This window comes from Glycine max, chromosome 4, assembly GCF_000004515.6.
Source record: "Glycine max cultivar Williams 82 chromosome 4, Glycine_max_v4.0, whole genome shotgun sequence".
NCBI lineage: Eukaryota > Viridiplantae > Streptophyta > Magnoliopsida > Fabales > Fabaceae > Glycine > Glycine max.
The window spans coordinates 3,461,006-3,487,796 of NC_016091.4; the positions used below are offsets into that span (position 1 = coordinate 3,461,006).

General features: G+C 32.4%; 5 protein-coding genes across 7 annotated transcripts; 3 read left to right on the forward strand and 2 right to left on the reverse strand.

Moving 5' to 3' along the window:
• Positions 1 to 843: 843 nt before the first annotated feature.
• Positions 844 to 7,279, forward strand: LOC100783690 (WD40 repeat-containing protein HOS15). 2 transcript variants are annotated; one of them, XM_006577976.4, is made up of 14 exons: positions 844 to 977; positions 1,511 to 1,656; positions 2,135 to 2,498; positions 2,610 to 2,704; positions 2,789 to 2,835; positions 3,541 to 3,691; positions 3,860 to 3,923; positions 4,037 to 4,195; positions 4,293 to 4,414; positions 4,599 to 4,673; positions 5,019 to 5,072; positions 5,152 to 5,225; positions 5,575 to 5,649; positions 6,835 to 7,279. In XM_006577976.4, exons 1-14 carry the CDS (start codon positions 917 to 919, stop codon positions 7,052 to 7,054), a joined length of 1,707 nt encoding a protein of 568 aa, XP_006578039.1. In that variant the 5' UTR covers positions 844 to 916; the 3' UTR covers positions 7,055 to 7,279. The 2 variants fall into 2 exon arrangements, with proteins under 2 accessions (XP_006578039.1, XP_006578040.1); XM_006577977.3 differs by lacking the exon at positions 844 to 977 and having other exon boundaries at positions 1,521 to 1,656; positions 2,127 to 2,498.
• Positions 7,280 to 8,833: 1,554 nt separating this feature from the next.
• CYCA3;1 (mitotic cyclin a1-type) lies at positions 8,834 to 10,946 on the forward strand. The gene is given in 8 exon segments (NM_001250836.1): positions 8,834 to 9,113; positions 9,192 to 9,424; positions 9,522 to 9,597; positions 9,718 to 9,794; positions 9,873 to 9,906; positions 10,006 to 10,155; positions 10,258 to 10,392; positions 10,480 to 10,946. Coding segments are annotated over 8 exon segments (1,047 nt in total). The 5' UTR covers positions 8,834 to 8,837; the 3' UTR covers positions 10,546 to 10,946.
• Positions 10,947 to 14,145: 3,199 nt separating this feature from the next.
• Positions 14,146 to 16,572, reverse strand: LOC100786875 (putative cyclin-A3-1). The gene is made up of 9 exons (XM_003523939.5): positions 16,135 to 16,572; positions 15,787 to 16,019; positions 15,618 to 15,693; positions 15,451 to 15,527; positions 15,326 to 15,359; positions 15,085 to 15,234; positions 14,844 to 14,978; positions 14,552 to 14,752; positions 14,146 to 14,424 (listed from the first exon to the last, which is right to left on the reverse strand). Exons 1-8 carry the CDS (start codon positions 16,411 to 16,413, stop codon positions 14,687 to 14,689), a joined length of 1,050 nt encoding a protein of 349 aa, XP_003523987.1. The 5' UTR covers positions 16,414 to 16,572; the 3' UTR covers positions 14,146 to 14,424; positions 14,552 to 14,686.
• Positions 16,573 to 18,950: 2,378 nt separating this feature from the next.
• On the reverse strand, positions 18,951 to 21,635 carry LOC100787417 (putative cyclin-A3-1). The gene is made up of 8 exons (XM_006577978.3): positions 21,298 to 21,635; positions 20,963 to 21,189; positions 20,800 to 20,875; positions 20,607 to 20,683; positions 20,497 to 20,530; positions 20,250 to 20,399; positions 20,015 to 20,149; positions 18,951 to 19,926 (listed from the first exon to the last, which is right to left on the reverse strand). Exons 1-8 carry the CDS (start codon positions 21,571 to 21,573, stop codon positions 19,861 to 19,863), a joined length of 1,041 nt encoding a protein of 346 aa, XP_006578041.1. The 5' UTR covers positions 21,574 to 21,635; the 3' UTR covers positions 18,951 to 19,860.
• A 1,381-nt stretch (positions 21,636 to 23,016) lies between these two features.
• LOC100776007 (putative cyclin-A3-1) lies at positions 23,017 to 26,187 on the forward strand. Of its 2 annotated transcripts, none has more exons than XM_006577979.4 (8): positions 23,017 to 23,415; positions 23,503 to 23,732; positions 24,020 to 24,095; positions 24,213 to 24,289; positions 24,384 to 24,417; positions 24,506 to 24,655; positions 25,249 to 25,386; positions 25,464 to 26,187. In XM_006577979.4, exons 1-8 carry the CDS (start codon positions 23,194 to 23,196, stop codon positions 25,521 to 25,523), a joined length of 987 nt encoding a protein of 328 aa, XP_006578042.1. In that variant the 5' UTR covers positions 23,017 to 23,193; the 3' UTR covers positions 25,524 to 26,187. The 2 variants fall into 2 exon arrangements, with proteins under 2 accessions (XP_006578042.1, XP_003523612.1); XM_003523564.5 differs by having other exon boundaries at positions 25,252 to 25,386; positions 25,464 to 26,184.
• Positions 26,188 to 26,791: the final 604 nt, after the last annotated feature.

A 26,791-nucleotide genomic window follows, 5' to 3' on the forward strand; every position in this document is an offset into this window, starting at 1 on the left:
TTTATCTCATAATTGTTTTAATCTAAAGATGCTTAATTATGAAATTTATAAGCATTAGATTATTGAAAAGTAGACATAGATAATACTAATTAATGTTTTTAATCTATTTTTAACTATATAATCTCATATTTATATAGTCTTTAAATCTCTTTCATTAAAGTGTATATTCAATTCATTCTTGTACTCCTCTTGCATACTCCTTGCTCGTGCATCATCCCTTTTGCACCCACAATCACTCCACCCTCCTCAGCAGGTAATTATATATTTCCTTCTTTAAGTTATCCAATCCAAGCACAGTGTCAATTACAAAATTACTTTTTAAAATATATTTTCTTTTTCAAGATTTAGTAATATTCTTTCCTTATTAATCCTAAAATTGAAATTATTATTTTCTTATTAAAACTGGAAAGCTGTGACTGGGTCAGCCTGAAGAACCAAACAAGAGTAAAAATTAAGAACAAGATAAGGAGAAAGAAAAGTGAAAGGAGAGAGAGAATAATGAAAAACAACCTTTCCTCCTTCTTGTTTGTAGAGAACATACCGAAAACTTATTTTTGGCTACTAAAATCTTAAAAGTGTAGTCAGAAATAAGTTTTTGGAATGTAAAAAAACGTGTCCTGAAAATTAAATTTCCAAAAAAAAAACTATATAATTCCAAACAGGTGCAAAAAGAAATTTATAATAAACACTCGAAGGATGGGCTCTGGCCTAAAGCCCAAATCTGATGGCGAAATTAGAGGTCAAGATGTAAAATGAAAGCCCAATGATGTTGACAAAGCATGAAGTTGCTGGTTCGGGTTGTAGTGTATATTTGATTTTATTCCGACCCGAGTATCAAAACCACCTCACCACCTGCTGTGTCTTCCTCTAATATGTGCAGTTTTCTCTGCAGTTGACACTTGAAACCACAATCACAATGATCTCAATCACTTCTACTGAATTGAACTACTTAGTCTTCCGTTACCTCCACGAATCAGGCTCGTCCTATCCCTATTCATTTTCCTTTTTCGCACATTACATTACAATATTACATTACATGCTCATCAATATCAACATCTATTACGGATTCTTAGTTAGGAGTAACTCTTCACATTTCTTTCCATTTACATCACTCTCTATACCGAATTTTTTTTTATCCTCACTATCCGCCAACGTGTTTCTCTCTTTAGACCGCATTATTATTATTCCAAAACCATGGTTTCTACAAAGTTCGTAGATTCTGTAATGTTTGCGATATTAGGGCTATTATTATTCTTTTCGCTTCGCCTGCTTAAATGATTACATATCATATCATTTTTTCCTCTAATATGATTTTTATTAAAGAGGAAAATGTGACGAAGATAACGTGATTCCCTGCCTGTTTGAAAATCGATCGTGGATGTGATTTTTGATATCAAAGTGAACACTACTGATTTTAGATTCTGCGTTTTTTACATCATGAAGATTTTTTAGGTGGAGACCGTGTTTCCAAACAAATTCTGAATTTCTTCTGATGGCTGCTTCGTTTCAGGTTTTACTCATTCTGCATTTGCATTCGGGTATGAAGCAGGGATTGATAAAAACAAAAATGATGATAGTGTGGTTCCACCGGGTGCTCTTGTTACTTTCATACAGAAAGGAATTCAGTATCTTGAGCTGGAAGCAAACTTGAGTGGTGTAAGCATTTTTTTGTTGTTGTTGTCTATGAAGCACCAGACACGACAGAGACATTTTGACACTGCTAATGTCTAATTATAGGACATGGGGACACCACATACCAACACAAATAGAGAGATTCTAATGAAATGAAATATGAGTAACATATAGCAAAATATCTAATTGGATGGTATATTTATCTTTTTAAAACAACCTTCTATGTTTTTTCTAGTTTATTAGGTGATTGCTTAAGTGTTCAAGCCAATAAAATATAGTTTTTAAATTGGACACCTAGTAAGATGTGTCGAACAAGTGTCAAGGTGTGTTGGTATCGGAAATGTGTCCAACATGCCGACACTTTGGACAAGAGAGGTGTCCGTGCTTCATAGGTTCTTGTATTGTATGTTATTTGATGTTCATATCATTGTTGCTAACATGCACATAATGAATGCATTGGTTGAGGACCTTAAGCTGATTGGTGTTTGTGTTAGGTCTCCAGAGTGATGCTGACATGGATGAGGATTTTTCATTTCTACAACCTCTGGATCTTATCACAAAGGGCCCGACTGAACTACACAATATAGTAAAAGCCAAAAAGGAAAATCTACGTCAGCATAAATTTGAATCAAATAAAATAATGAATGACTTGAGTCAGGATGACTCAAGGAGGGAACGAGTTCAGGAAACAGACAAAGAGATGAAAGAAAAGGAAAATGAACACAGACTGGAAAAAATTAGGTTAGAGAAAGAGAAGGAGCAACCAAAGCTTGAGTATAAAGAAACACAACACATTGATCAAAACCATACAGAGAAACAAGAAGATAAGATTACTGTCGAAAATCTAGAAAATAGAGCACAAGGAGGTAAATATTGATGTATTAATGTTTTGTTTATCTTTTCTTTCCCATTGGCTATCGATCTTTTTCAATAGCATATTATTAGACAAGGGACAAAGTAAAACTTTTATGGCATAGGGGCTGAGCCAATGGAGATCTCACAGAGCTCTATGTTGTCGCCTGATGATACTCCATGCAGTGATGTAAAACTTTTGAAAGGCCATACATCAGAGGTTTGGACTCATCTTTTTTCTTATCTTTCGCATAGGTTTTCTTCTCCCACTGTGGTTTATTGAAATTTATTTCATTTGTGGCAGGTTTTTGCTTGTGCTTGGAATCCATCAGCTCCACTTCTTGCGTCTGGGTGAGTACAAGCCACTTTGTAAAGAAATCATATTTTTTCTCAAAAGTATCTCCTCCCTGTTAATCCATTCTATTTTGAATTAAGATAATAGTTTTTTTTCTCTTTCCGTTCATTTTATTGGCCGTCCTTTGTTCTTCTATTCATGAATTGTTTTTAAACCATGTTGTTTACTTGTTCCATACAATTATCTTCATAATAGGGATGCACAGAGTAATAGTGTAGCCATCCAAGAATTTAAAATTTAATTTCTAACTGCTTATAAGTCTAAGGAAACAATTATATTAATCGACCATTGGACATGGTCGGCTGGTTATGACAAGCATTCTCTTGATTTTTAAGTTTTACCATGGGTCTGTACATCAAATTGATTGAAATCCTCAAATTTAAATACTTTTATTTGATCCAGTGTTGAAACCATATTTAATTCTTCTTTTCTAGCATAAAAATAAGATGTTGTATTTATATACACTATAAATTTAACCTGCTTAGAAAACTTAGAGTATGACAGTGTAATTTGGTCTATAGGGACAATATAAAATGTTATCTATCATAAATTAACAGTGCAGTAAATATTTTCTGTACTAAAATCATCTAAATGGTGAGGTGGCACAGTTTCTGACGCTAGTGTTATCCTTTTTCTTATTTTTCTCTTGACCAATTTAAGTTAAAAATTTGCCAATATGTTTGTATTATTAACTATTCCAGGTCTGGAGATTCAACAGCTCGAATTTGGAAAATTGCTGATGGAACTTGTGACTCTAGTGTGCAAAATGAACCAGTAAATGTTGTGGTGCTGCAGCACTTTAAAGAAAGCACCAATGAGAAAAGCAAGGATGTGACAACACTGGACTGGAATGTAAATCTTTGTAGCATTATTGTGAATTAATTTTACTCTTTTATGTGTATCTTGATATGTAATGGGTCCTGCATCACTTAGCTGAATACTATGAATTCTGTCTTTCCCCTGTGTTTCAATCTTATGCCATAGCTGATATCTTTTGCTATGCTTTTTATTACAACAAAGGGGGATGGAACACTGTTGGCAACTGGTTCCTATGATGGCCAAGCAAGAATATGGAGTATAGATGGTGAGCTGTTAAGATATTTTATTTACGAATATGCATTTCTTGGCATGAGATGTTGTGACTTCGGGCCTTTTATTCTTTGCTGTTAACTCAAGTTTTGTTTTGAGGTTCTTTAGGGGAGTTGAATTGTACACTAAACAAGCACAGAGGTCCAATCTTTTCTCTAAAGTGGAACAAGAAGGGGGATTATCTTCTTAGTGGAAGTGTGGATAAGACTGCTATTGTATGGAATATAAAGACTGGGGAATGGAAACAACTATTTGAATTTCACACTGGTAAGTTTTTGTTTTTTTTGTACATCTTCTGGTGAAAAAGCTTGTCCTTTTCTGTATGGCTGTCCTTGTAATCTTAATTATCAGAAAATTGTTTCAGGCCCAACTCTTGATGTTGATTGGCGAAACAATGTTTCATTTGCTACATGCTCCACTGATAAAATGATACATGTTTGCAAAATTGGAGAGAATAGACCAATCAAAACTTTCTCAGGGCATCAGGTATCTCTTCCTTGTCAACCAGTTTGCTAATGGATTTTTTTTTAATATTCTAACTTTTAATTGGAAAGGAGACAATGACTTTCCATCACAAAACAGAATAATATGCTCATTTATAATCTGCTATGAGGGTATTCAGTTACAGTTTTAATCATTGCTCAAACATTCTGAAATGTTTTTGTTTCAGGATGAAGTTAATGCCATTAAATGGGATCCATCAGGTTCTTTGTTGGCTTCCTGCTCCGACGATCACACTGCAAAAGTAATCAACAGGAATTATCACTCGGGTTCACTTAGTAGTTATATAAAACAGAGATTCATTAGTGGAGTGCAGATATACATTTTCTTTTTAAAATATAATGGATATATAGTATAGATAAGGGTTTTGCAGAAAAAATTTGGTGGTGTAACTTCAGAAAAAAAATCTATTAAATTTAGTGTTTTATAAGAGTATATAACAAGCATTTCTAGGAAATATGACTTTTTGGTGCTTTTTAGGACAAAAAATATGGATAAGAAACTGTTTCTGAAAGTGTAAACTTAACTATCATTATGCTTTTAAGTATTTGTGAGTGTCCAATTGACTGTTCATGAAACTATGATGCAGATATGGAGTCTAAAGCAGGACAACTTTTTGCATAATTTGAAGGAACATGTCAAGGTTTGGAGAAATGTTGCCATGTGTGCTTTTTCTTTCTATTTGCATTTATTCTCTTTCTAAGAAAGTAATGATCCTTTAGGGGATATATACAATCCGATGGAGCCCTACAGGCCCTGGTACCAACAGTCCCAATCAGCAGTTAGTACTAGCAAGGTAAATATGTCAACTATAATAGAATTGGCTGTAATAGTAAGATATGAAAATGTGGCTCCTTGTGAAAAACCTTTTGTTTTGAAACAATGGTTTTGTTAACTTGTGCCCTAAGGGTAGAGCTTCAGAATTAAAAATGTATATTATTAAATGAAAAGTACAAGCATTTGATACTTTTTTTTTCGAAGTACTTAAGGTACATAATAAATGTTACACTTGTACTCGAACTGTGGCCCTAAAGTTACACATTAACAAAACCCTTAAAATAATCATTGTCCAATATATTTGAAATAAACAAAAAAAATCTGTTTTGTATTCCCCTAATACTTTGGCTTATTGTTCTTTTAAGCAGTGCCTCATTCGACTCAACAATAAAGCTCTGGGATGTGGAACTAGGGAGTGTACTGTACACCTTAAATGGCCACAGGTGCAGAAAATAAATCAATGTGCTTTACTAGCAAAATACACACACTCAAACACTCATGCTTATGGATATTTAAGAATCGATGGATGCATTTGTCAATGCTAATATATGATAATTAATAGGAAATGACAGCTGAGGAATTGATGATTTATAGGCATTTTGCTAATTAATAGTATTATAGGAAATATTAAGCTAAAGAGAGAAATAAAAGGAATATTGATTCATTGAGAAAAGTTGAATTTGATCTCAATACAAAGAAGTCTATAAATACAATTCTGTTGCCATGTTATCAAGACCAACAATAACTGAAAAGATAACGGAATAATTGTAATCTAACGATAACAAACTGTAATAACGGATTGGATGGTGTTATACTCCCCTATACAGTTGGACTGTGTGGATGAAGATATCTAGGAATCCTATCTTGGACATAAGCAGCCTGAACAAGCTGCTTAGCAGAGCTTTTGAGGATATCTGCTTATTGGTGTTGGGATTTAATGTGAAGTAGTTATAGAAATCTAGAGTAAACATGTTGACAGATTAAATGGCAGTCAGTATCTGTGTTTAGAGTGCTGATTGATTATCATAGAAAACCATGACTATATATCAGTAACTAACTCAAACGATCTAAGTAGCTACTATAGCCATAACAATTCAGTGGTAACACACACCATGGCTCAGTACTCGGTATTTGCTGAAGAGCGGGACACCAAGGGTTGCTTTTTTTGATTTCCAAGAGATCAATGCATCCCCAAGAAAAATGCAGAATCTTGTGGTCTATTTCTTGGTCACATGGCAGCTTCTCAGTCCACATCTGCTAGTGCAGATAACTTTAGGGAAGAACTGGCTTGGAGAAGGAAACCTGGTGGACTGAAGCAGAAAGACGAAGAATGAAGGAGCAGAAGCAAGGATAAAAAATCTTCTGATACCATATTAAGCTAGAGAGAGAAACAGAGTATTGATTCATTGAATTTGATCTCAGTACAAAGAAGTCTACAAATACAGTTCTGTTGGAGGGTAATCAACAACCTGACAATAACTGGATTCTAACAGTAACCAACTGGTTTGTGTGATAGGAAATGAAGGTCTAATTTTCTACAGCGTAGAATTTAAAAATTGTCAATGTTCGAGCATATTTATATTATATATTTAGCATATTAATGCATTGCTTTCTGTTGTATCACTCAGGGATCCTGTATATTCCGTTGCATTCAGCCCTAATGGAGAGTACCTGGCCAGTGGCTCCATGGATAGATACCTGCATATATGGTCCGTGAAGGAGGGCAAGATTGTAAAAACATACACTGGAAAAGGTGGGATATTTGAAGTTAATTGGAACAAAGATGGTGATAAAGTTGCTGCTTGTTTTTCAAACAATATAGTCTGTGTTATGGATTTCCGAATGTAAAGTATAGGATAGGATTACATACTGCTACTATTCATCTGCTAGGCGCTAGTTGTTCAGCTTTTTTTTACAGGGCTATTTGCTACATTTCCCTACTTCCAATTTACCCGGTTTTACTTGGTGTTCGGTTTATTTACCAGACGGGTATTTTTATTTCAAAATTATTGAGATGGTGTAGGATTTGAATTACTTATTTAAAAAATTATAAATAATTATTCATTATTAGTATTATTATTATTATATCAAATTTGTTATAATTTATTAAAATCTTCTTTATACTTATTTTTTTAAAATGTTAATCATGTTGATCTACATAAACAGTCAAATTAAAATTTATAATTAATTTTATTGAAAAATAAATTATGTCTTACTGTAAAGTATATTTTTAAATAAGGTCATGAATGTTATATGGAACCTTAAAAATATATTTGTATTATATAAGTTAGTTTTGATTCTTATAAAGTCTTAATGTATATATTTTTATTTTTATCTTAATGTTAAATATTACAAATTAGGTTTTTAAAATAAGTTTGTAGGTCAAATCAGGCTTTTATGTAGGTCAAGTTTATGTCCTTAAAATCATATTATATTTTTTTAATTCAGGTCAAGCTAAGGTATAATAAAACTTAGTTTGACTCAGTTTATTTTTACCCTTAATTGAAATGATATGTATATTGTGTCATTTGGTTGTTGATAAATCGCGGTAGACTTGAACATTTTTTTATGTTAAAATTATATAGGAAATTTTATCAAAATTTTAGTAAATTTGAAGTATAATGTATTAAAAAACTTATTCTACTAAAAATGTTTTTTTTTTTTGTTAGTATGACTTGCTGCTAGGTTAAATATTATTTTAGCTGATTTTGTGTGCACAAATTATGGTTTTGGTCTTGGGTTGAGACAAACATGACATTTTATGATGTTATATCACAATGGGATCAAGTATGGAAATTCAATAATTCCCTTTGCCCGAATGATTAATCAATCAAAAAATCTTAAACTTCTTTTTACATGCATCTTGGCTTGATAACCCAATTCTTTATGCTAATAATTAACTTAAAATTCATATTAATAGAAATTTTTACTGATTGATTATATTTTTTTATATAGTACACAACTTTTAAATTCATACTACATATTATTTGACATTGTACAAAAAATTAGAACTTACATCATTAGCGCTATTGATAAAATTTCACAAAAATTAGGTGAACCTTATTAAAACAAGTTTTTTTTAGAAGTATAAAACAAGTATTATATGCTTATTTATTTAACTAATATTATTTATGAAAATAAATTTATTATCTCTATTTTATGTTACGAGTTATTTGTAAATTAAAATAAAGAAATTAAAATAGTATAAAACATATATCACACTTTCCACTTAAGGTTAGCATTTTTTTTATTTATAAAAATAGTATAATATTAAATAAAATAATAAAATAATTTAAGTTACAAATAAAAAAATTATTAGAGTGTTTTTAATTGGATGGGATGGCGGAAAAGTAGCACGTCCACCCGCCATATGAAAAATTCTCTTTCATTCCAAAATAAATCCTAAATCTACACTACACATCTCAATTTGGAACCAAACATTCTGAAAATTTTCAAGACACGCCAAACCATTTTCATTTTCATTTTCGAAACCGCTCTTTTTCTTTCTCTATCCATTATACATAAACATGACAGCACTCTCTCACTCACCCAACAACACTTCAACTCCATCTTCTTCCATCCGTTTGCTCTTTCACAGTCTGTTCCAAATTCACAACACACAAGGAAGAAGATGGAGACTCGTGCCGCCGCAAAGAGAAAGGCAAACGCCGCCATCGTAGTGGTTGTCGAAAAACAACACCCCAAAAGGCAGCGTGTTGTGTTGGGTGAACTTCCCAATTTGCAAAACCTTATTGTCTCCAAAATTCAAAATCCGCGCAAAGAAAAACTCCAATGTCGGAAGAATCCCAATGCGAATAAACCATCACCCACAAACAACACCCTTTCTTCCCCTCAGCTCGACGGATCTTATGTTTCGGACATCCACGAGTATCTTCGTGAAATGGAGGTAAGTCTGATTCTTTAGTGTTGTCGCTTTGTTGAGGTTGCTGGATGTCTCAATTTAAAAAATTTATGGTTTGATCAGATGCAGAAAAAGAGAAGACCAATGGTTAACTACATTGAGAAATTTCAGAAAATAGTTACACCAACCATGAGAGGAATATTGGTGGATTGGTTAGTGGAGGTTGCTGAGGAGTACAAGCTTCTCTCGGATACTCTTCATCTCTCTGTTTCATACATCGATAGGTTTTTATCAGTTAATCCAGTCACTAAATCAAGACTTTAGTTACTGGGTGTTTCGTCCATGCTCATCGCTGCGTAAGGCTTCACTTCCTGTTCTTAATTTTGCAATGCTTGTTAATTTTAATCTGCTTAAACATTAAAATTGCATTTTTTGCTTCTTCTGAATATGCAGAAAATATGAGGAAACGGACCCACCAAGTGTGGACGAGTTTTGCAGCATCACTGATAACACGTATGACAAGGCAGAGGTAAATATGCAATGCTATTTTTATTTTTTGTGGGGTACAAATGCCAAATTACTTTCTTGTTTGTTATTTGTCAGTTCTTTTCTCCTCACTTTGGTTTTCATGGTTATTGGTGATATATAGGTTGTGAAGATGGAAGCTGACATACTCAAGTCCCTAAAGTTTGAAATGGGAAATCCTACTGTAAGCACCTTTCTAAGGTAAGGACTTCATATTGTAAAATGTGAATATTTAGCCTCTGTCAAAATGAAGCTAATTGAGTTTAGCTATTGTTTCAGGAGGTATGCTAATGTTGCTTCTGATGTCCAAAAAGTAAGTTGAACTGCCCTTCCTATGCTTCTTCATTTGCTTAAGAGCTTTATTGTGTTGTTTACTAATTGTTTTTCTTTTTCTTTTTATTGTTATTTTCAGACTCCAAATTCGCAGATTGAACATTTGGGCAGCTATATTGGTGAGCTAAGTTTGTTGGACTACGATTGTTTAAGATTCTTGCCTTCTATTGTGGCTGCCTCGGTTATATTTCTTGCCAAGTTCATTATCTGGCCTGAAGTGCATCCTTGGGTTAGTATTTTTTTTTCCTATGCATATAGTGATATATTTTGATCTATATAAGAATAAACATACCTGTGTTTCAAGGCACTTAAAGTTGAGAACCTATTGCAGACTTCTTCCTTGTGTGAATGCTCGGGTTACAAGCCAGCTGAATTGAAAGAATGTGTCCTTATCCTGCATGACTTGTATTTGTCAAGAAAGGCAGCGTCCTTCAAAGCTGTTCGGGAGAAATACAAGCATCAAAAGGTGATTGTTTTTCCATTTTGTTTGTTATAATATTCTTTAATTCTCATTATGACTAATTGACTGACTAGAAATCTTCTACTGGAACAGTTCAAATGTGTGGCAAACCTGCCTACCCCTCCATATGTACCGAGTTGTTACTTTGAAGACCAGTGATACAGTGAATTCCTTGATAAATGGTCGAATTGACCATTGTTTGCATGGGCATGGGTTAGAAATTTGATGCATAGGTTTGTGTCGTTGAATTGCAAGGGCAGCAGGATCACATTAGATACGAAAGTTCAATTGCCTTTCCTGATGAACTATCAGGGACAAGGCCTTTAAAGAAGGATCAATTAACAAGATCTTAGAATGTACAACTGCATAGTTATCATTGAGGCATAAGGGTGTTACAGTGCTTCTTCTAGGCAGCAAACAAGGGATCTTGATCTTATAGGAGACAGAAAGATCTTGAGATGCAGAGAAAGTTCAAAGAGTTAAAAAAGAGATTATTCAAATGATACTGTCCGATTGTATGGGTTGCGTTTGTTTTGATGCAGATTCTAAAATAATTTATTAAAAGTGGGTGTTTGGGTTGGGACTCACATTCACGGCTGAAGCTAGTTTTTTTGTTCACGTTAAAGACGTGGTAAATGCGGCTCTAAACATCAATAAAACATGCACATCCATATAAAACTAATAAAAAGGCAATTAATTTGTATTTTAAAACTTTAATTTTGTCTAAGTAATATAAATTACATAATTTACTTAAATTTATTGCAAGCTGATCTCCGATCGATTGAGTCATTGGTTTAGGTGAGTGCGGGTTGGGTGGGTTGCATCGGTATGTACCCAAAGTGCCTTTGTTTGTCTAAACATTGCCAAACCTACCATTAGTGACAACAACACATCACGATCCCAATCACAATCCATTAAGTAAAAACATTTTTGTTGAAGCAAACTAGAAATGAAGAGAAGAAAATGAATGTTTGAGGGTTCGAAGGAGTCAGATGATGTGAGATTGCAAGGCTTGAGAGAGTAACACGATGTCATAGGGCGTTGCGTTCTAAGAAAATGTTAACAGTGTTTCTATAATTCAATCTTTTCTCACAAGATTTTCTATTCAATGGACTTGGGATGTTCGCAAATGAATGTTAAGTGGAAATCCAAACACACTAAGTTGTTAGGGTTTCGGAGACTACAATCGGCACATGTTTGGGTTTGCACTATTAGCCTATTAGGTAATATTAGTATAATATATATGGGTTTTACTTTTTTTTATTATCTAAGTTTGGACAGGTTGGATTTCGGTGAGTTTATAAAATAAAGTCTAAATTATGTTTTTCATTCATGTAAATATGCTAAAGTTTGGTTTTAATTCTGAAAAAAAAAATGTGTGTTTTGCTTCCATAAAATTATAATATGTCATTTTTTAAATTTAGAATTAAATTCAGTTATATTTAAACTTATATGATGTTCTTTTTTATTTTAAAATTTAAATACAATTTTATGATAGTTAAAAACTATCACAAATTATAGAAAAAAATATAAGAATAGGATTTGTGACGGTTAATAGTCACAGATTGCAAGAAAAAATTAAATAAAAACACAAGAATCAGATTCAAAACCCAGATAGAACAAAACAAAAGCAACATTTAGTTTAATAAGCCTATGTATTCTCTGTATATTCCCACACAAGACCACTTCCCTCCTAAATGAATCCCCACAAGAGTCCACGTGTTCCATCGAGGCGAATTTAGGTTGTTAGCCTCCAATAGTCCCATATTATATATATATATATATATATATATATATATATATATATATATATGTAAAAGTCATCTAGTATTCCATCAAAACAAGATAAAAATAAATCTTAAGTTATTTAATTAAGATTTTTAGATTTTTTTAATGTCAATAAAATGCAGTGATATCCAATTAAATTTTTTTACAACTTCAATTTTTTTTTTATCTAAGATATAAAATCATATAAATTTTGATAGATTATCTTATTGATTGGATTTTTGTGACCTTTTAATTGTATTCAATCCATTAAACAATCTTACCTAATTTCTTGAGACTTTGTTTTTTTCATCCTAGACATTTTTTTCCTTTCTCTCCTTTGAAAACAATAACATTTGCAGAGTAACCTCTTTCTTTCAACTTAACATGTTTTTTCTGGGAAAAATGTAAATTATATTAAACCCGAAATGATACAATAATAAACGGGTCATATCCCGCAACTAGAGAAAATCAAAAGTCTCCCTAATACAAGAAGGTCTATATTAAGATGCTAAAACAAATGCAACAAGTGCGCTTTGTCTATACATAAGAAACTTAATCTTGCTAATAACCTCTATTACAGAAAATTGATAATCTTAAAAAATCAGCCTTGTTCCTAGACATCCAGATGCGGTAGACTGTAATTGTTATAGCCAGACAACATAATTTTTCTTAAACACCTGATGTGGATCTGCCCCTAATTAAAGAGTCATAATACGCTGTAAAGAAGTGAAACGCCTGCGAAAAAGAGCCAAATCACGAATGTGAGTCCAAACTTAGAGAGATTTCTTGCAAGAAAAGAACAAATGAGCATTTAACTCAGGCTCATTTGAACATAAAGGGCAGAGGAAACCCTTGTTCAAAAAAGTAATTTTATCAAGGGTAAGCGGCCGATTAGGTAAACAATTCTTTCAACTTTTATTTTTGGGCTATTGCTGTTAGGTTAACGGGAGTAATTGATATAAAGAGTCAATAAAAAAAAATATAATCATTATTACGGCGTGGCTGGAATTTTGTTCCCGTGTACTTGTGGCTGTGGCTGTGGCTGTGGGTGTGACTGTTAGTGAATTTTACACAACCTACCGTGACGTTTAAAATATAAAGTGTAACTGACAGATTGTGGTTCGATGGAAATTGGTTCAAATAATAGTGGAGTCTATGTATCTACAATGAAAGGAAAAGAGAATTATGAATCTTTTGGAACATAGTAATTTTCATTATTTTTTAAAAAATTTATTAAGTGCTTTAAAATCATACAAATTCACGTAATCTTTTTTAAATCTTATGAATTCATAATTTATAAATTTCTTAAAGTCCAATCTATAAAAATCTTTGAAAAACTTATTAAAAAATATTATAATCCTAGAAAGTCTTTTAAAAATTATAAAACTTTTTTATACAAAAAACATTTAAAATTCTAATTGATACATCTAAAAAATTTGAAAATTCTGTGATGGTAACTGCCCTTAAAGTTTCTAAAGCAAATATGTTCTTGATAGAATCATGCTAGATTTTTTAATCTTGTTTGTAGTTCACGAATATCTAACTATTCGATTAGAAAATATCAAACCATTTTGGAAATAAAAACTAAATTGAAACACTTATTAAAACAATTCGATTAATCGAATCATTTTTAGAAAGAGGTTCAATTCGTTTAAGTTGTTTAAAAAGATTGATCCATATATGGTTAAAAAAAATGAATAACTGAATTAAAAACTAGACCGAACCTAAAAAAATAAACTGTTTTTTAAAAAGCCAAACCAATCCGCTTTTATAAAGTGGATAAAAAAGGAACCAGTTCAGATTTTTAAATAAAATCCAGTTTTTGCCCAGCCTATAATATACATTATTGCTCCTAAACCCATGCATTCTTCTTCCTCTTATCGCAATAACATTGAAAATTTCTCAATCAGACTAAATCTAAGATATACCAATGAGGCCTGTAGAAAAATAGAACGAGAACATTATTTATTTTCATTGTAAAAATTATAAAGATTAGTAACTTCAATGTATAGAGGAAGGCAGAAGATGATGTTACAAAAGAATAAAAGCTAACCACAAAGATATTCATGTTAATTGATACGGAAGTTAGGAACTACCAACAAATCTGATACCTGATCATAGTTACAACACTTAATTTAGTTCCCTAATTTTAGTACTTTCTTTCCTTCAATACACAACTTGATAATAGAAGACCTTTGCCATTGGTAGTCCAACTATATTAGATTATCGTCGAACAAGCAGCTCGCAAAAAGCATCAGTGATTTGAGATCCCTGCAGTTCAAAGCAATGAAACTGTTAGTTAAAGGTGAGGCAAAACTTCAAAAAAGCCCGGCTTCTCTACCCGAAACCCATAATTTGAGAGATAAATAACAAAATGTAAAAGATCCAGAGCATGTACCTATCCAGATACGTTAATTGCCAAAATGCTGTTAACTTTTGCACAGATTCTAAATTAATAGCCATAAGAGTAAACTACTTCAAAAATAGTCTATTTGTCAACATGAGTTATATTTATCAAGAAACTCCCACTGCATCACTGATCTTCAAAGTAATAACTTGGTACAAATGGAGGGGAAGGCAGGTTTGCCACGTATTTGAACTGTTCCAGTCAAAGATTTGAAGTCACTCAATTTGTCATAATGAGAATTGAAGCATATCATAACAAAAAAAAAAAATGCAAAAATAATCACCTTGGGTTGCTTGTATTTCTCCCGAACAGCTTTGAAGGACTCAGCCTTTCTTGAAAAATACAAGTCATGCAAGATGAGGACACATTCTTTCAACTCAATAGGTTTGTAACCCGAGCATTCACACAGGGAAGATGTCTGCAATAAGTTCTCAACTTTGAGTGCCTTAAAATCGGGTAATAGCTTATTCTTTTGATGAGAAATATATAGCACAATCCACAAAACAAAATATGAAAATACTAACCCAAGGATGCACTTCAGGCGAGATAATAAACCTGGCCAGAAATATAACTGACGCAGCCACGGTAGAAGGCAAGAATCTTATACAATCATAATCCATCAAACTTAGCTCAGCAAGATAGAAGCTCAGAAATTCAATCTTCAAATTTGGGCTCTGAATATTAAAAAACAAAAACAAAATATTAGCAAACACAAATAAAGCTTTCGAGATAACTAAGAAGAATGCGAAGATAAGTTCAACTTACTTTTTGGTTCTCAGAAGCAACACCCAAAAACCTCCTGAAACAACAATTACACCCAATTAGTCAAATTAATTTCATTATAAGGAAAGCTAAATATTCGGATTCACATTCACATTTGCAATATATACCTTAGAAAAGTGATTGCAGTAGGATTTCCAATTTCAAAATTTAGGGCCGCAAGTATTTTAGCTTCCATCTCTACAACCTATGTTATCACCAATAACCATGGAAACCAAAGTAAGTGGAAAATAACGAAGCAAAAAAAGAAGAATAAAAGAACAGCATATTTACTTACCTCTGCCTTTTTATAAGTGTTATCCGTAATGCTGCAGAATTTGTCAACACGGGGTGGATTAACTTCCTCATACTTCCTGCATATTAGAAAAGAACGCAACTGTGAATCTGTGATGCTTCAATAGATTAAGGAGAGAAAACCATTGTAAAAGTTAAAAGCAGAAGCTTACGAAGCAATGAGCATGGAAGAAACACCGAGCAACTGAAGCCTCGATTTGCCCATAGGATTAACAGACAAAAACCTATCAATGTATGACACAGATAGATGAAGGGTTTCTGAGAGAAGCTTGTACTCCACAGCAACTTCCACTAACCAATCCACCAATATTCCTCTCATGTTTTCAGTAACCACGTGCTGAACTCTGTCCATGTAGTTAAACATTGGTCTTCTCTTTCTCTGCATCTGAGAAATGGTAAAAAATAAAATAAATTTAGACACCCAACAATATCAACAAAACGACAACCTTTTCGGTTTGGACAAAATGAAGATTGAGTAAACATTAAAAAACCAGAAGTACCTCCATTGCACAAAGATAGTCGTTGATGTCGGAAACATAAGGTTCATCAATGTGGGGGGAAGAAAGGGTGTTGTTTGTGGGAGATGGTTTCTTGACATTGGGATTCTTCCGACATTGGAGTTTCTCTTTGCGCGGACTTTGAGTTTCGGGGAGAATAAGGTTTGGAATATTGGTAAGTTCACCCAACACAACCCTTTGCTTTTTGGGGTGTTGTTTCTCAACCGTGACTACTACGGTGTCAGCGTTTGCCTTTCTCTTTGCAGCAGCGCGAGTCTGCATCTTCTTCCGGTTGTGTTGTGTGTGTTGTTAATTTTTTGGAACAGAGTAAAGAAAAGATTGAAGAAGATGGAGTTAGAGTGTTGGGTGAATGAGAGAGAGAGTTGTCTTGTTTTTTACAAGACCAAATTGCGATTTTTGAAATGGCGTCTTAATTTTCAGGGTTTGGTTTCATTCCAAATTGTTTTGGATAAAAGGGGTTATTTTCAAATGGCGGGGAGGGCGCGCTTCTTTTCCGCCATGCCGTCCAATTAAAATCATTCAAATATATTTTAATGGGCTCATAATCTAAACTATTTAATTAGTTTATTTGATATATATTTTATTAAAGAATCAGTATTTTAATTCATATGTAATTTTATATTCATTAATATTTTTAAACAAATTAAAAATAATTATAAAATATTTAGAGTAAAATTTAAATAAAAACAATCAAAATATAAGTAGACTTTTTAATTTATTAATTATTTATTTATATATTTAAAAAAAATTCCATGTTAACAATGTTAAATAAAGAAATACATTTATAATGTTAAGAAAAGTGTTTTTATTACTTTCATATATTTTAATGAAATAAATAAAAAATACGAATTTTGATATATTTAAACTTTTTTATAATTTAAATTAAGTTAAAATAAAAAAAACTGCATAGAAATAAAAATAATAGAAAAAACTTTTATACTTCTCTCAACACTAAACAGAAAAAAAATATATAAATAATGAAAGATGGAACAAAAGCTTAAGAACAATATTCAGTTTAATAATAGTATAATACAGCACACGTTGAGCAAGCTGAAAGACCAATGGAGTCAAGTTGAAACCAATACAGCACCATGTGAGAGGTAGGGGAATGAGCACACTTTTATTTTAATGATAAAGAAGAGAAATGTATAATACTAGCTCTTTTTCTCATAAAGTTTTATAATTTTTTATAACTACTGATAAAAGGAAAGAAAAAAATGTTAAATTTCATGAATTACTAAAAAATAGAGTAAAAAATATTATACTCTCTTTTCCCCCAACACTTAAACTAAAATATAATCGTAGCTCTTTCATCCTGAAATATACCTATGAATATTTTTTAGGAGAGTTGTCTATGAAGTTCTTAAACTTAAAAATCAGTTTATGATCCTTGTTTAAGGAGAGGTTAAGGTCATAGACAACGAGAAATTACAAGACTATCGCGTTAACTATAACCCGACCAATAAATAAATAAATGACTAGTGTTCAACTTAGTCAGTCAGGAAACAACAACACAACTTAAAGGCGTAAGCATTAACGACAATCTTAAATCAACGCTTAATGGAGAGAATTGCCAATATCGTGGTTATCTTATTTTTGGATATCGTGTACAGATTCTTATCACGGAGTAGGAAGGGAAATACCATAAAGAAAAAAGTAAACGCCGATCGAGCCACGTCACACCTTATGCATGATTTTCTTTCATTTCCTTCTCACTTTGAACTGATAGGTTTGTGTTTTTACTTGTTCTATAGGGGCTGGATTTTCTAGAGATGTATATAATATAGGCATTGCTATATATTTCCTCTACAAAGCATTTAATAGAGTTATATATAATATAATTGATTAGAATCTGTTTCTTGTTAGCTAATTCTTCTAAGTTCTAACCATGACTCTCACACCAACAGATGATATCAAATTCATTGAAACTTTTGATCAATTAACAAACTGGGCAATCATATTTGCAGAGGCAGGACATTACTTTTCTCTTTAAGAAGCAAACAAAGATTATTATTGATATCAATCAACAAGAATGGAGCACAAGATAAAATTTTCTGGAAGAGAGACATACAACGGGAACACAGCATCTCGATAAAATTTTCTATCGTTCAGGAAGAGAGACAACAACAATTATGTTTGGAGAAAGATATTTATGCTTATTTTAATTAAGAATAAGAAGAAAAATACGATTTGACAGTTATTCACTTATTTGTTGGATATTGATGGTAAACAACTAACCCGTACTATTTGTAAATGCCGTTAGCCCTTGTTTGTGCCGTAATTATGCATCTCTCATACAAGAAATCTGTCATTCATTTATTGATCAGGACCACAACTGACGTAAAAGTCTCAGACCATAGTATACCTATCCCAACCGTATTTAGTTTGTCTCTAGTTTTATTGTTTACTATTATATTTTTGCAATGCATTTGATTTGTTGTGTTTAACTGAAAAAACTCTACCCTCAACTTTTAAGTGCATGTTTGAAAAAAATTCACGTCACTTCCGGATTGAAACAACACATTGTTGCTTCTGTATCATTTTAATGTTTTGATGTGGTTTTCTTGCCTTAAGGTGATCTGCAACATGTTTTCAAACACACTAAGTTTCCTTGTCACTATTAAGTTTATGAATTCCTTAATCGAGTTGGGACTGGTTAAGCTAGGATCCGAGTACCATCAAATGTTTAACAAGGCTCACGAAATAATCCATGTGATACTGATAACTTTCACTTGACTCATTCTTGTCTCAAGTTTACCACTTTCTAACACTTGATGATTAATATCTTCAAATTTGTTTTTTTTTTCAATTTCAATCTTGATCGCAAACATAAACTTGGCAATTTTATTAGCTCAATAGAGTTTCTCAAATAGTTCATCAAATTTCACCTCATTCTCGGAGGAGTTAATGTGGATTATATTAAACTACATTTCCAAATTAGAAGAATTCTAAATTTACACCAACAAGATCAAGATCCCTTCTCTGCTTGGAATTTGTTGACAACGACATCTCTAAATCCCAAGATCAAGATCCCTTGTATTCTGCTTGGAAGCAGTGTAACACCCTTGTGCTTTCTTGGTCGAGTTGCCCAGTCTCCCCCACGAGATTGCAACCAACATCATTTGGATCAATGTTGACAAAGATATCTGGCAAGATCATAAATACCATTTTTCACAAGGTGACTTTGTTCAAATCCTCCAAATTCAAAGTGATATTTTTTATATTAAAACAAGCTGATATGTCTATTACCAGCTACTGCACCTCATCCTATGCCGTACCTATGCCGTAATTCTCCAAATGCACAATGTTGTTAGACTGCCAAAAAATTTCGGCAGAGTCCAGATCATGATTGAATCTTGTGTTTCCTTCAAGGCCACAATGATAATTGTGCAGTAGTACCATATAAGATCTTGTTAATTGGGCTCTTTCCTTTTTAAAGGCCTTTCCATGATTGTTCAACAGGAAAGGCAATTGACATTGGAATTTGACCTGATCCTTCTGCCATTGCAATTCAAAGACACAAACCTTGCCCGTCAATTTTTTAAGCCAGGCCATTCAAAACAATGGTTGAACAAACCACACTGTTCAACACATGACATGCTTGATCAAGCATGATTTAAAAGATACCAAGTTCCATAAGAGTAGATCACTTCAAAAAGTCTTCTATTTTTTCAAATGAATTTTATCTATTAAGAAATTTCCAGTGCATCACTGTTCTTCAAAGTAATAACTTGGTACATGTGGAGGGGAAGGCAGATTAGCTACATATTTGAACTGTTCCAATAGAAGATTTCTAGTTACTCAATTTGTCACAATGAGAATTGAAGTATATTTATGACAAAAGACATGCAAAATTAATCACCTTGTGTTGCTTGTATTTCTCCCGAACAGCTTTGAAGGACACTGCCTTTCTTGACAAATACAAGTCATGCAAGATGAGGACACATTCTTTTAAATCAGCCGGTGTGTAACCCAAGCATTCAGACAAGGAAGAAGTCTGCAATAGATTCTCAACTTTGAGTGCCTTGAAACACGGCTAAGAGCTTTCTTTTAAAAAGAAGAGCAATATATCATTATCCATAACCTAATATACTCACCCAAGGATGCACTTCAGGCCAGATAATAAATCTAGCAAGAAATATAGCTGATGCCGCCAAAATAGAAGGCAAGAATATCAAACAATCATAGTCCAACAAACTTAGCTCAGCAAGGTAGCCAATCAAAAATTCAATCTGCAAATTTGGAGTCTGAAAATAATAAGAAAAAAAAACTTAGTAAACAACACAATAAAGCTTTTAAGACTATCAAGAAGTGTAGGTAGGGGAGTAGAGCAGTTCAGCTTACTTTCTGGTTCTCAGAAGCAACATCAGCAAACCTCCTGAAGCAATAACAATATCAATTAATCTCATTTCAACAGAGACTAAATATTCACATTCACAATATAAAGTCCTTACCTTAGAAAGGTGTTTACAGTTGGATTCCCCATCTCAAACTTTAGAGTCTTGAGTATGTCAGCTTCCATCTTTACAACCTATAAATAACCAGTAACCATGTAAATAAAAGTGAGGGAAAAAACCGACAAATAACAAACCATAACATAATTTGGTATCATCGTAAATAATAGACTAGTAAAGCATATTTATTTACCTCTGCCTTGTGGTATGTGTTATCAGTGATATTGCAGAACGCATCAACACGGGGTGGGTCAACTTCCTCATACTTGCTGCATATTAAAAAAATGCAATTGTTATGCTTAAGCAGATTAAAGAGAACAACTGTTGCAAAATTAAAAAAGGTGCCAAATCCTTACGCAGCAATGAGCATGGATGAAACACCCAGCAATTGAAGCCTTGATTTACTAACAGGACTAACAGACAAAAATCTATCGATGTACGAAACAGATAGATGAAGGGTATCTGGGAGAAGCTTGTACTCCTCAGCTACCTCTACCAACCAATCCACCAATATTGCCCTCATAGTTGTCGTAACTTGTTTCTGAACTTTCTCCACGTAATCAATCATTGGTCTTCTCTTTCTCTGCGTCAGAGAAACCAGAAAATCTTAAAATTAAGACATCCAACAACCTCAACGAAACCACAACGGTGTCGATTTGGACAAAGTTGAAAATTAAAGAACCAAAATTACCTCCATTGCGTGAAGATACTCAAAGATCTCGAAATCATAAGATTCATCGATCTGGGGGAAAGAAAGGGTGTTGTTTGTGAGAGATGGTTTCTTCATATTGGGATTCTTCCGACATTGTAGTTTCTCTTTGCGTGGATTTTGAGTTTCGGGGACAATAATGTTTGGTAAATTGGAAAGTTCACCCAACACGACACGCTGCCTCTTGGGGTGTTGTTTTTCGACTATGACTATGGTGGCGGCGTTTGCCTTTCTCTTTGAGGCGGCACGAGTCTCCATCTTTTTCCTTGTGTGTGTGAATTTGGAACAGAGAGATAGGAGAAGATGGAGTTGAAGTGTTGGGTGAATCAGAGAATGTGTTTCCATGTGTATGTATAATGGGTAGACAAAGACAAAAGAGCGGGTTTTCAAATGAAAATTTGGCGTATCTGAAAATTTCAGAATTTGGCTTTGGTTTCAAATTCAAATGCTTAATTTAGTTTTGGGTTAAAAGAAAAACTTTCATATGGCGGGGAACAGAAGAGAGCGCGCTTCTTTTCCACCAAGCTGTCCAATCAAAACTCTAAAAAAATATTTCTTTTTAAGATTAAAAATAATTTTTTATATATTTTTATCCTTAATAAATATTTATTCTTTAATAATATTTTATCTTGGATTGAATTTCTAATTAAATAATAATTATATTTTTCTGACACTTATTTTAGTTTTTATAAATTAAAGAATTTTATATTTATTAATTAATAATTTTTAAATTTTTTATTAATTAAGATTAAAACAAAATTTATTAATTTATAAATAATAAAACAAAATATTAAAGATAATAAAATAAATATAAAAATAAGATATTTATTAAGAAAAAAAATATTCAACAAAAAAAAACTCATATATACTAGTTTAGTTTCCTTATTTTATTTTAGAAATAGAATGTAACACAGAATTCATATAATATTCATAAATCTATTTTCATAAATAATAGTTAAAACAATCACATATAACTAACTGCATCACCTGTATTTCATGTGCACACAAAATTATTATAAAAATTGAGTTAATGATCATATGAAAAAACTTTACATAAGAGAATATATTAAAATAACTAAAAAAAATAATCATGAAAAAATTCAAATGAAAAGAACATGCAAATGAACACAAAAAAATCATCTAAATATTTGGGTTGACCCTAACATCGATTATTTAGGAAAATTAATAAATGACATTCATTAACATTTTAGGTTAATTTATTTTTTTAAGCAAGATCAATCTTAAAATAGACAAAAAATAGATCATTTTACACATATCTTGTTTTGTTAGTAAAGAAAAAAATATCTTTTGGTTATTAAAAACAAAATTTCATTAACAATTTCTAAATTGAATTTTTTATTTTCACTTTTGAGTTTTTTTTCTTAAAATGCGGATAATTACTTATTTTAACCTTTAAAAATACTTTTTATTTCTACGTCGGAGAAGAAAGAGCACGATTAAATAATTTGTGGAAGCATCAGGTAGATTGGAAATATGTGCATAAATTATAACTGTAATAACAAATAAAAATTAACTGATATAAAAAAATGCAATTGCAAACTGAGAGATTCAAGATATTAAGATTTTTTTTTTGTCTTTATTAACAACTATAATTAACCTAAAAAAAACAACTAAAATTGAAAATTTGAGAGTGCAGATGTTTTAACTTAATTTAGTTTTGGGCGTTAGTGATGGCGGAAAACGAAGGCGCCAATGGAAATGAACAAAATTTCACTGAAAACTCAGATTTTGAATGAAAAGGGAAAATGGTGAAAAGTTTTCACAACGCCCGCTGTGGCATTCAATTTCAAACTGTTTTCGACTTTTATAAAATCTCAATGCCTCATGCCGCCGCGTGACTGACAACTAGAAGCCGAGATGGAGTCACGCGCCGCAAAGAGAAGGGCCAACCAATCCCAAAACGAACCCCTCACAAAACGACGCGTCGTGTTGGGTGAACTTTCCAACTTGCCCAATCTCATCCTTCCTCAACCAGCGGTCACTGACAAGACCCTCACTGTTCACAACGGTGTTTCTGCAGAATCAAACGTTAATGCTCCTATTGTTTCCGACATCTATAACTATCTTCGTACAATCGAGGTAACTTGTTTGGTACTGTGTTTCTCTTTGTTGTTTGTGTGTGTTTCAAATTGTACTGATTCTGATCTGATCCATCTTGTATCTTAGATGGAGAAGCGAAGGCCAATGGTTGATTACATTGAGAATGTTCAGAAAGAGGTTACAACGATCATGAGAGCAATATTGGTGGATTGGATAGTAGAGGTTGCCGAAGAATACAAGCTTCTCTCTGATACCATTTTTCTCTCTGTTTCATATATCGATAGAGTTTTGTCTATTAATCCTGTCAGCAAGCCGAGGCTACAGTTACTGGGTATTTCTTCCATGTTCATTGCATCGTAAGTTTTAACAAACTATTCATGATTTTACAAATGTTGTGTGTTTGTTTTCACCCTAAGAAGTACTGAATTGCTTTTCCCTCTTGGTTTCGCATTGAGATTTTGTCAAAGATAGTAAATGTTTAGTTATTGACTATTGTTCAGAAAAATGATTTTTTTTTGGGGTATAACCAAGTGGTATTTTGGACTTTCATGATTTCTATTTATTCCTTATTAATTTTGCAAATGCTTGTCTAAAACAATCATGTTGTTCTGCTGATCTGCTAATGTTCATTGTTAATATACAGTAAGTATGAGGAAATTAGCCCGCCGCATGTGGAAGAATTCTGCTTTATCACTGACAACACGTATGACAAGACAGAGGTAAATAAACTGTTTTTATAGCTATGAAATTAATAATTATGTTGTTGTGTTGAATTGGACAATTTTATTTTGTTAACGGGCCCTTACTTTGGTTCTCGTTGTTGTTTACAATTTAAGGTGGTGAGTATGGAGGCTGACATACTTAAGGCCCTGAATTTTGAATTGGGCAACCCCACTGTTAAGACCTTTTTAAGGTAATAATGATGAGTTCTATTTGTTTTATTATTTTCGTTAATATGAAACACCGATTATAATTGAAATGACAATGGACTAATTGTGTGTATGCAGGAGGTTTACTGGAATTGCCTGTGAGAATAAAAAGGTGGGTTTGATTTTGAGGTCTGCATGCTTTGGTTTTGTCACAAGCTTTTGTAAAGTTTTTTAAATTATTTGTTGTTTTGTACTTTCAGGCTTCAAGTTTGCAATTTGAGTTTATGAGTTATTATCTTGCTGAGCTAAGTTTGTTGGAGTATTGTTGTTTGAAGTTCTTACCTTCTTTGGTGGCTGCATCTGTTGTATTTCTTGCCAGGTTTATCATTTGGCCTGATCTGCAACCTTGGGTACGTATTTGTTGTTGGGGGTAATAAATCTCTTTCTATAATAGAGTTGTCAAATTAAGGCCTGTGGTTTACGGCTTCTTGAAGTTGTCGTAATTATAGTTACTACAATCTTATGATTCAGAATTTGAATAGTAAAGTATGATTTCATGCAATTCAGTTAGTCATTGATTTGTATCATGAGATGAGTTTCAAATAATTATTTTGGATCAAGACAATTTTGTATTATTGACACAAATCATTTGATTTAATGTTTTGTTATTTTTTTTTTCATTTTTTTACTTTTCTTTTATCAATTCTTATAAAAGAAATTGAAATGTAGTATAAGCTTAAATTTAAAGAGTATTTTTTTAACTTAGTTTATTTGTCATCCACTCATTTAATATAAGTACTTGATTTGGTTATTTCATTGCTTACTTTCTATTCTAAAAGAGGTTTCACAAAATCATATGTAACTACTAATTTTATTTTGAGTCCTATGGTTAAGTTGTTTTATTTATTTTTAATTTAAAATTATTACTTTCAACATTATATATCATGATCTATTAACTTGGCCATTCATGACTTGAATTTCAATTTAATAACCTTGGCTGTAGCAGACTTCAGACTTGTATGAATGCTCTCGGTATAAATCAGTTGAGTTAAAGGAGTGTGTTCTGGTCTTACATGACTTGTACACGGCAAGGAGGGGAGGGTCTTTCCAAGCTATTCGGGAGAAATACAAACAGCATAAGGTTTTTATTTTTACTTGCATTTCTTTGACTTCCAATATGGCCAACATGAATGACTTGAATTCTTTATGCTGTAACAGTTTAAGTACGTAGCAAACCTGTCTGCGCCCCAAGTACCTAATTATCTATTTGAAGAATGATGCAGCTAGATGGAATCTGCGGTCTTTTGAAGTGGTCCAATGTTTGATGGAATTTGCTCTCTCTTGCACAAGAGCATGCTAACAATGGGTTTGTTAATTGACTTCACAATGAAGTCATTTCAATATAGAGTTTCAATTTTGGAGATTATACGGTAAATGGCAATGAACTTGATTGCCAAAAATTGTGTCAAGACACTCTAGAATTTGTTTAGCTAGTGTAAAGTTTCACTTTAATATTAACTAATTTGCAGCCTGAAGTGTACAATTAAACTAACCTTCAATCCATGACGTTAATGTATCTCTTTAGGATAAAAATGTAAATGCTTCTGGGTCTGCCCCTAAGCAGTTGCTGTGAAAGCTAGTTGCACGCTGGCTTTATGATAATTATTTTGTATAATTTGACTTGTAAATTAAGTTGTCAACTAAAAACAGCGTACAATCCTTTTGTCCTTGGGGGTCTAAAAATTTCCTGATGTGTCATTAATCTTATTCATAATTAGTAAGTTCGTAAACACTTTCAGAATCGGGCATGGCAATGTATATTTTCCTTAGTTCGTGCACGCTTATATGTTTAGCCATTTACAACATGTGAAGTATGACTTGAAAATGGGAGTGATTGGAACAACACGATTACACCAAAGAATTTCACGCGCGTCGGCAATGGCAGTCATGGGTCATAGCATGAGATATTCACAAATGATGTTCATCTATCTATAACTTCTACAATGTCTCTTTTACTATTCACTTGGTAATTGACACATTAAACCCTCACTATTTAATTGTTGTAGGATTTTACAATGTATATTTTGTCATTCAACAAGAAACTACAATGCCCTTTTCACTATTCATAGATTTTTTTTAGTTTTTAAAAATTTCAATCGACTTTCTGATTCACTTGGAAAATATGAGTTTGCTATTTTTTTTATTCTAAATCAACGTAGAACTTTGCTGAGACAAATATGAAAAGAGACTTTTATATAATAATTTTCTTTAACATAAGTAAGTTTACTATGATTTAAAATCATTTTATTTTATATCATATTAACTTTTTATTGTTGGAAAATCGATAAGATTAAATATTGGAAAAATTTACACTACACCAACCAATAGATCATTAACAATAACACAAATGAACACGATATATACTATCCTTTAATTTCAAAATTTTAAGTTATGAGTTTTCTTTTTTACTTTTATGTTACTCGATTTTTTTATTCCTATTTAATGTGAGCTTTCAGCTCACTTACATCATCTGTAATCTAATATTT

What these genes read in the sequence shown, in the direction of transcription:
- LOC100783690 (XM_006577976.4), top strand. Translation starts at nt 917, where the DNA reads ATGATCTCAATCACTTCTACTGAATTGAACTACTTAGTCTTCCGTTAC. An exon ending in AAGAATATGGAGTATAGATG is followed by an intron (nt 3,924 to 4,036) that starts GTGAGCTGTTAA and finishes GAGGTTCTTTAG; the next exon opens with GGGAGTTGAATTGTACACTA. An exon ending in TACACCTTAAATGGCCACAG is followed by an intron (nt 5,650 to 6,834) that starts GTGCAGAAAATA and finishes TGTATCACTCAG; the next exon opens with GGATCCTGTATATTCCGTTG.
- LOC100787417 (XM_006577978.3), bottom strand. Translation starts at nt 21,573, where the DNA reads ATGGAGACTCGTGCCGCCTCAAAGAGAAAGGCAAACGCCGCCACCATA. An exon ending in TCATCCATGCTCATTGCTGC is followed by an intron (nt 20,876 to 20,962) that starts GTAAGGATTTGG and finishes TTTAATATGCAG; the next exon opens with CAAGTATGAGGAAGTTGACC. An exon ending in GGCCTGAAGTGCATCCTTGG is followed by an intron (nt 20,150 to 20,249) that starts GTGAGTATATTA and finishes AATCTATTGCAG; the next exon opens with ACTTCTTCCTTGTCTGAATG.
- LOC100776007 (XM_006577979.4), top strand. Translation starts at nt 23,194, where the DNA reads ATGGAGTCACGCGCCGCAAAGAGAAGGGCCAACCAATCCCAAAACGAA. An exon ending in ACACGTATGACAAGACAGAG is followed by an intron (nt 24,096 to 24,212) that starts GTAAATAAACTG and finishes TTACAATTTAAG; the next exon opens with GTGGTGAGTATGGAGGCTGA. An exon ending in ACTGTTAAGACCTTTTTAAG is followed by an intron (nt 24,290 to 24,383) that starts GTAATAATGATG and finishes GTGTGTATGCAG; the next exon opens with GAGGTTTACTGGAATTGCCT.
- LOC100786875 (XM_003523939.5), bottom strand. Translation starts at nt 16,413, where the DNA reads ATGCAGACTCGCGCTGCTGCAAAGAGAAAGGCAAACGCTGACACCGTA. An exon ending in ACACTTATAAAAAGGCAGAG is followed by an intron (nt 15,528 to 15,617) that starts GTAAGTAAATAT and finishes GTGATAACATAG; the next exon opens with GTTGTAGAGATGGAAGCTAA. An exon ending in ACTGCAATCACTTTTCTAAG is followed by an intron (nt 15,360 to 15,450) that starts GTATATATTGCA and finishes TTGTTGTTTCAG; the next exon opens with GAGGTTTTTGGGTGTTGCTT.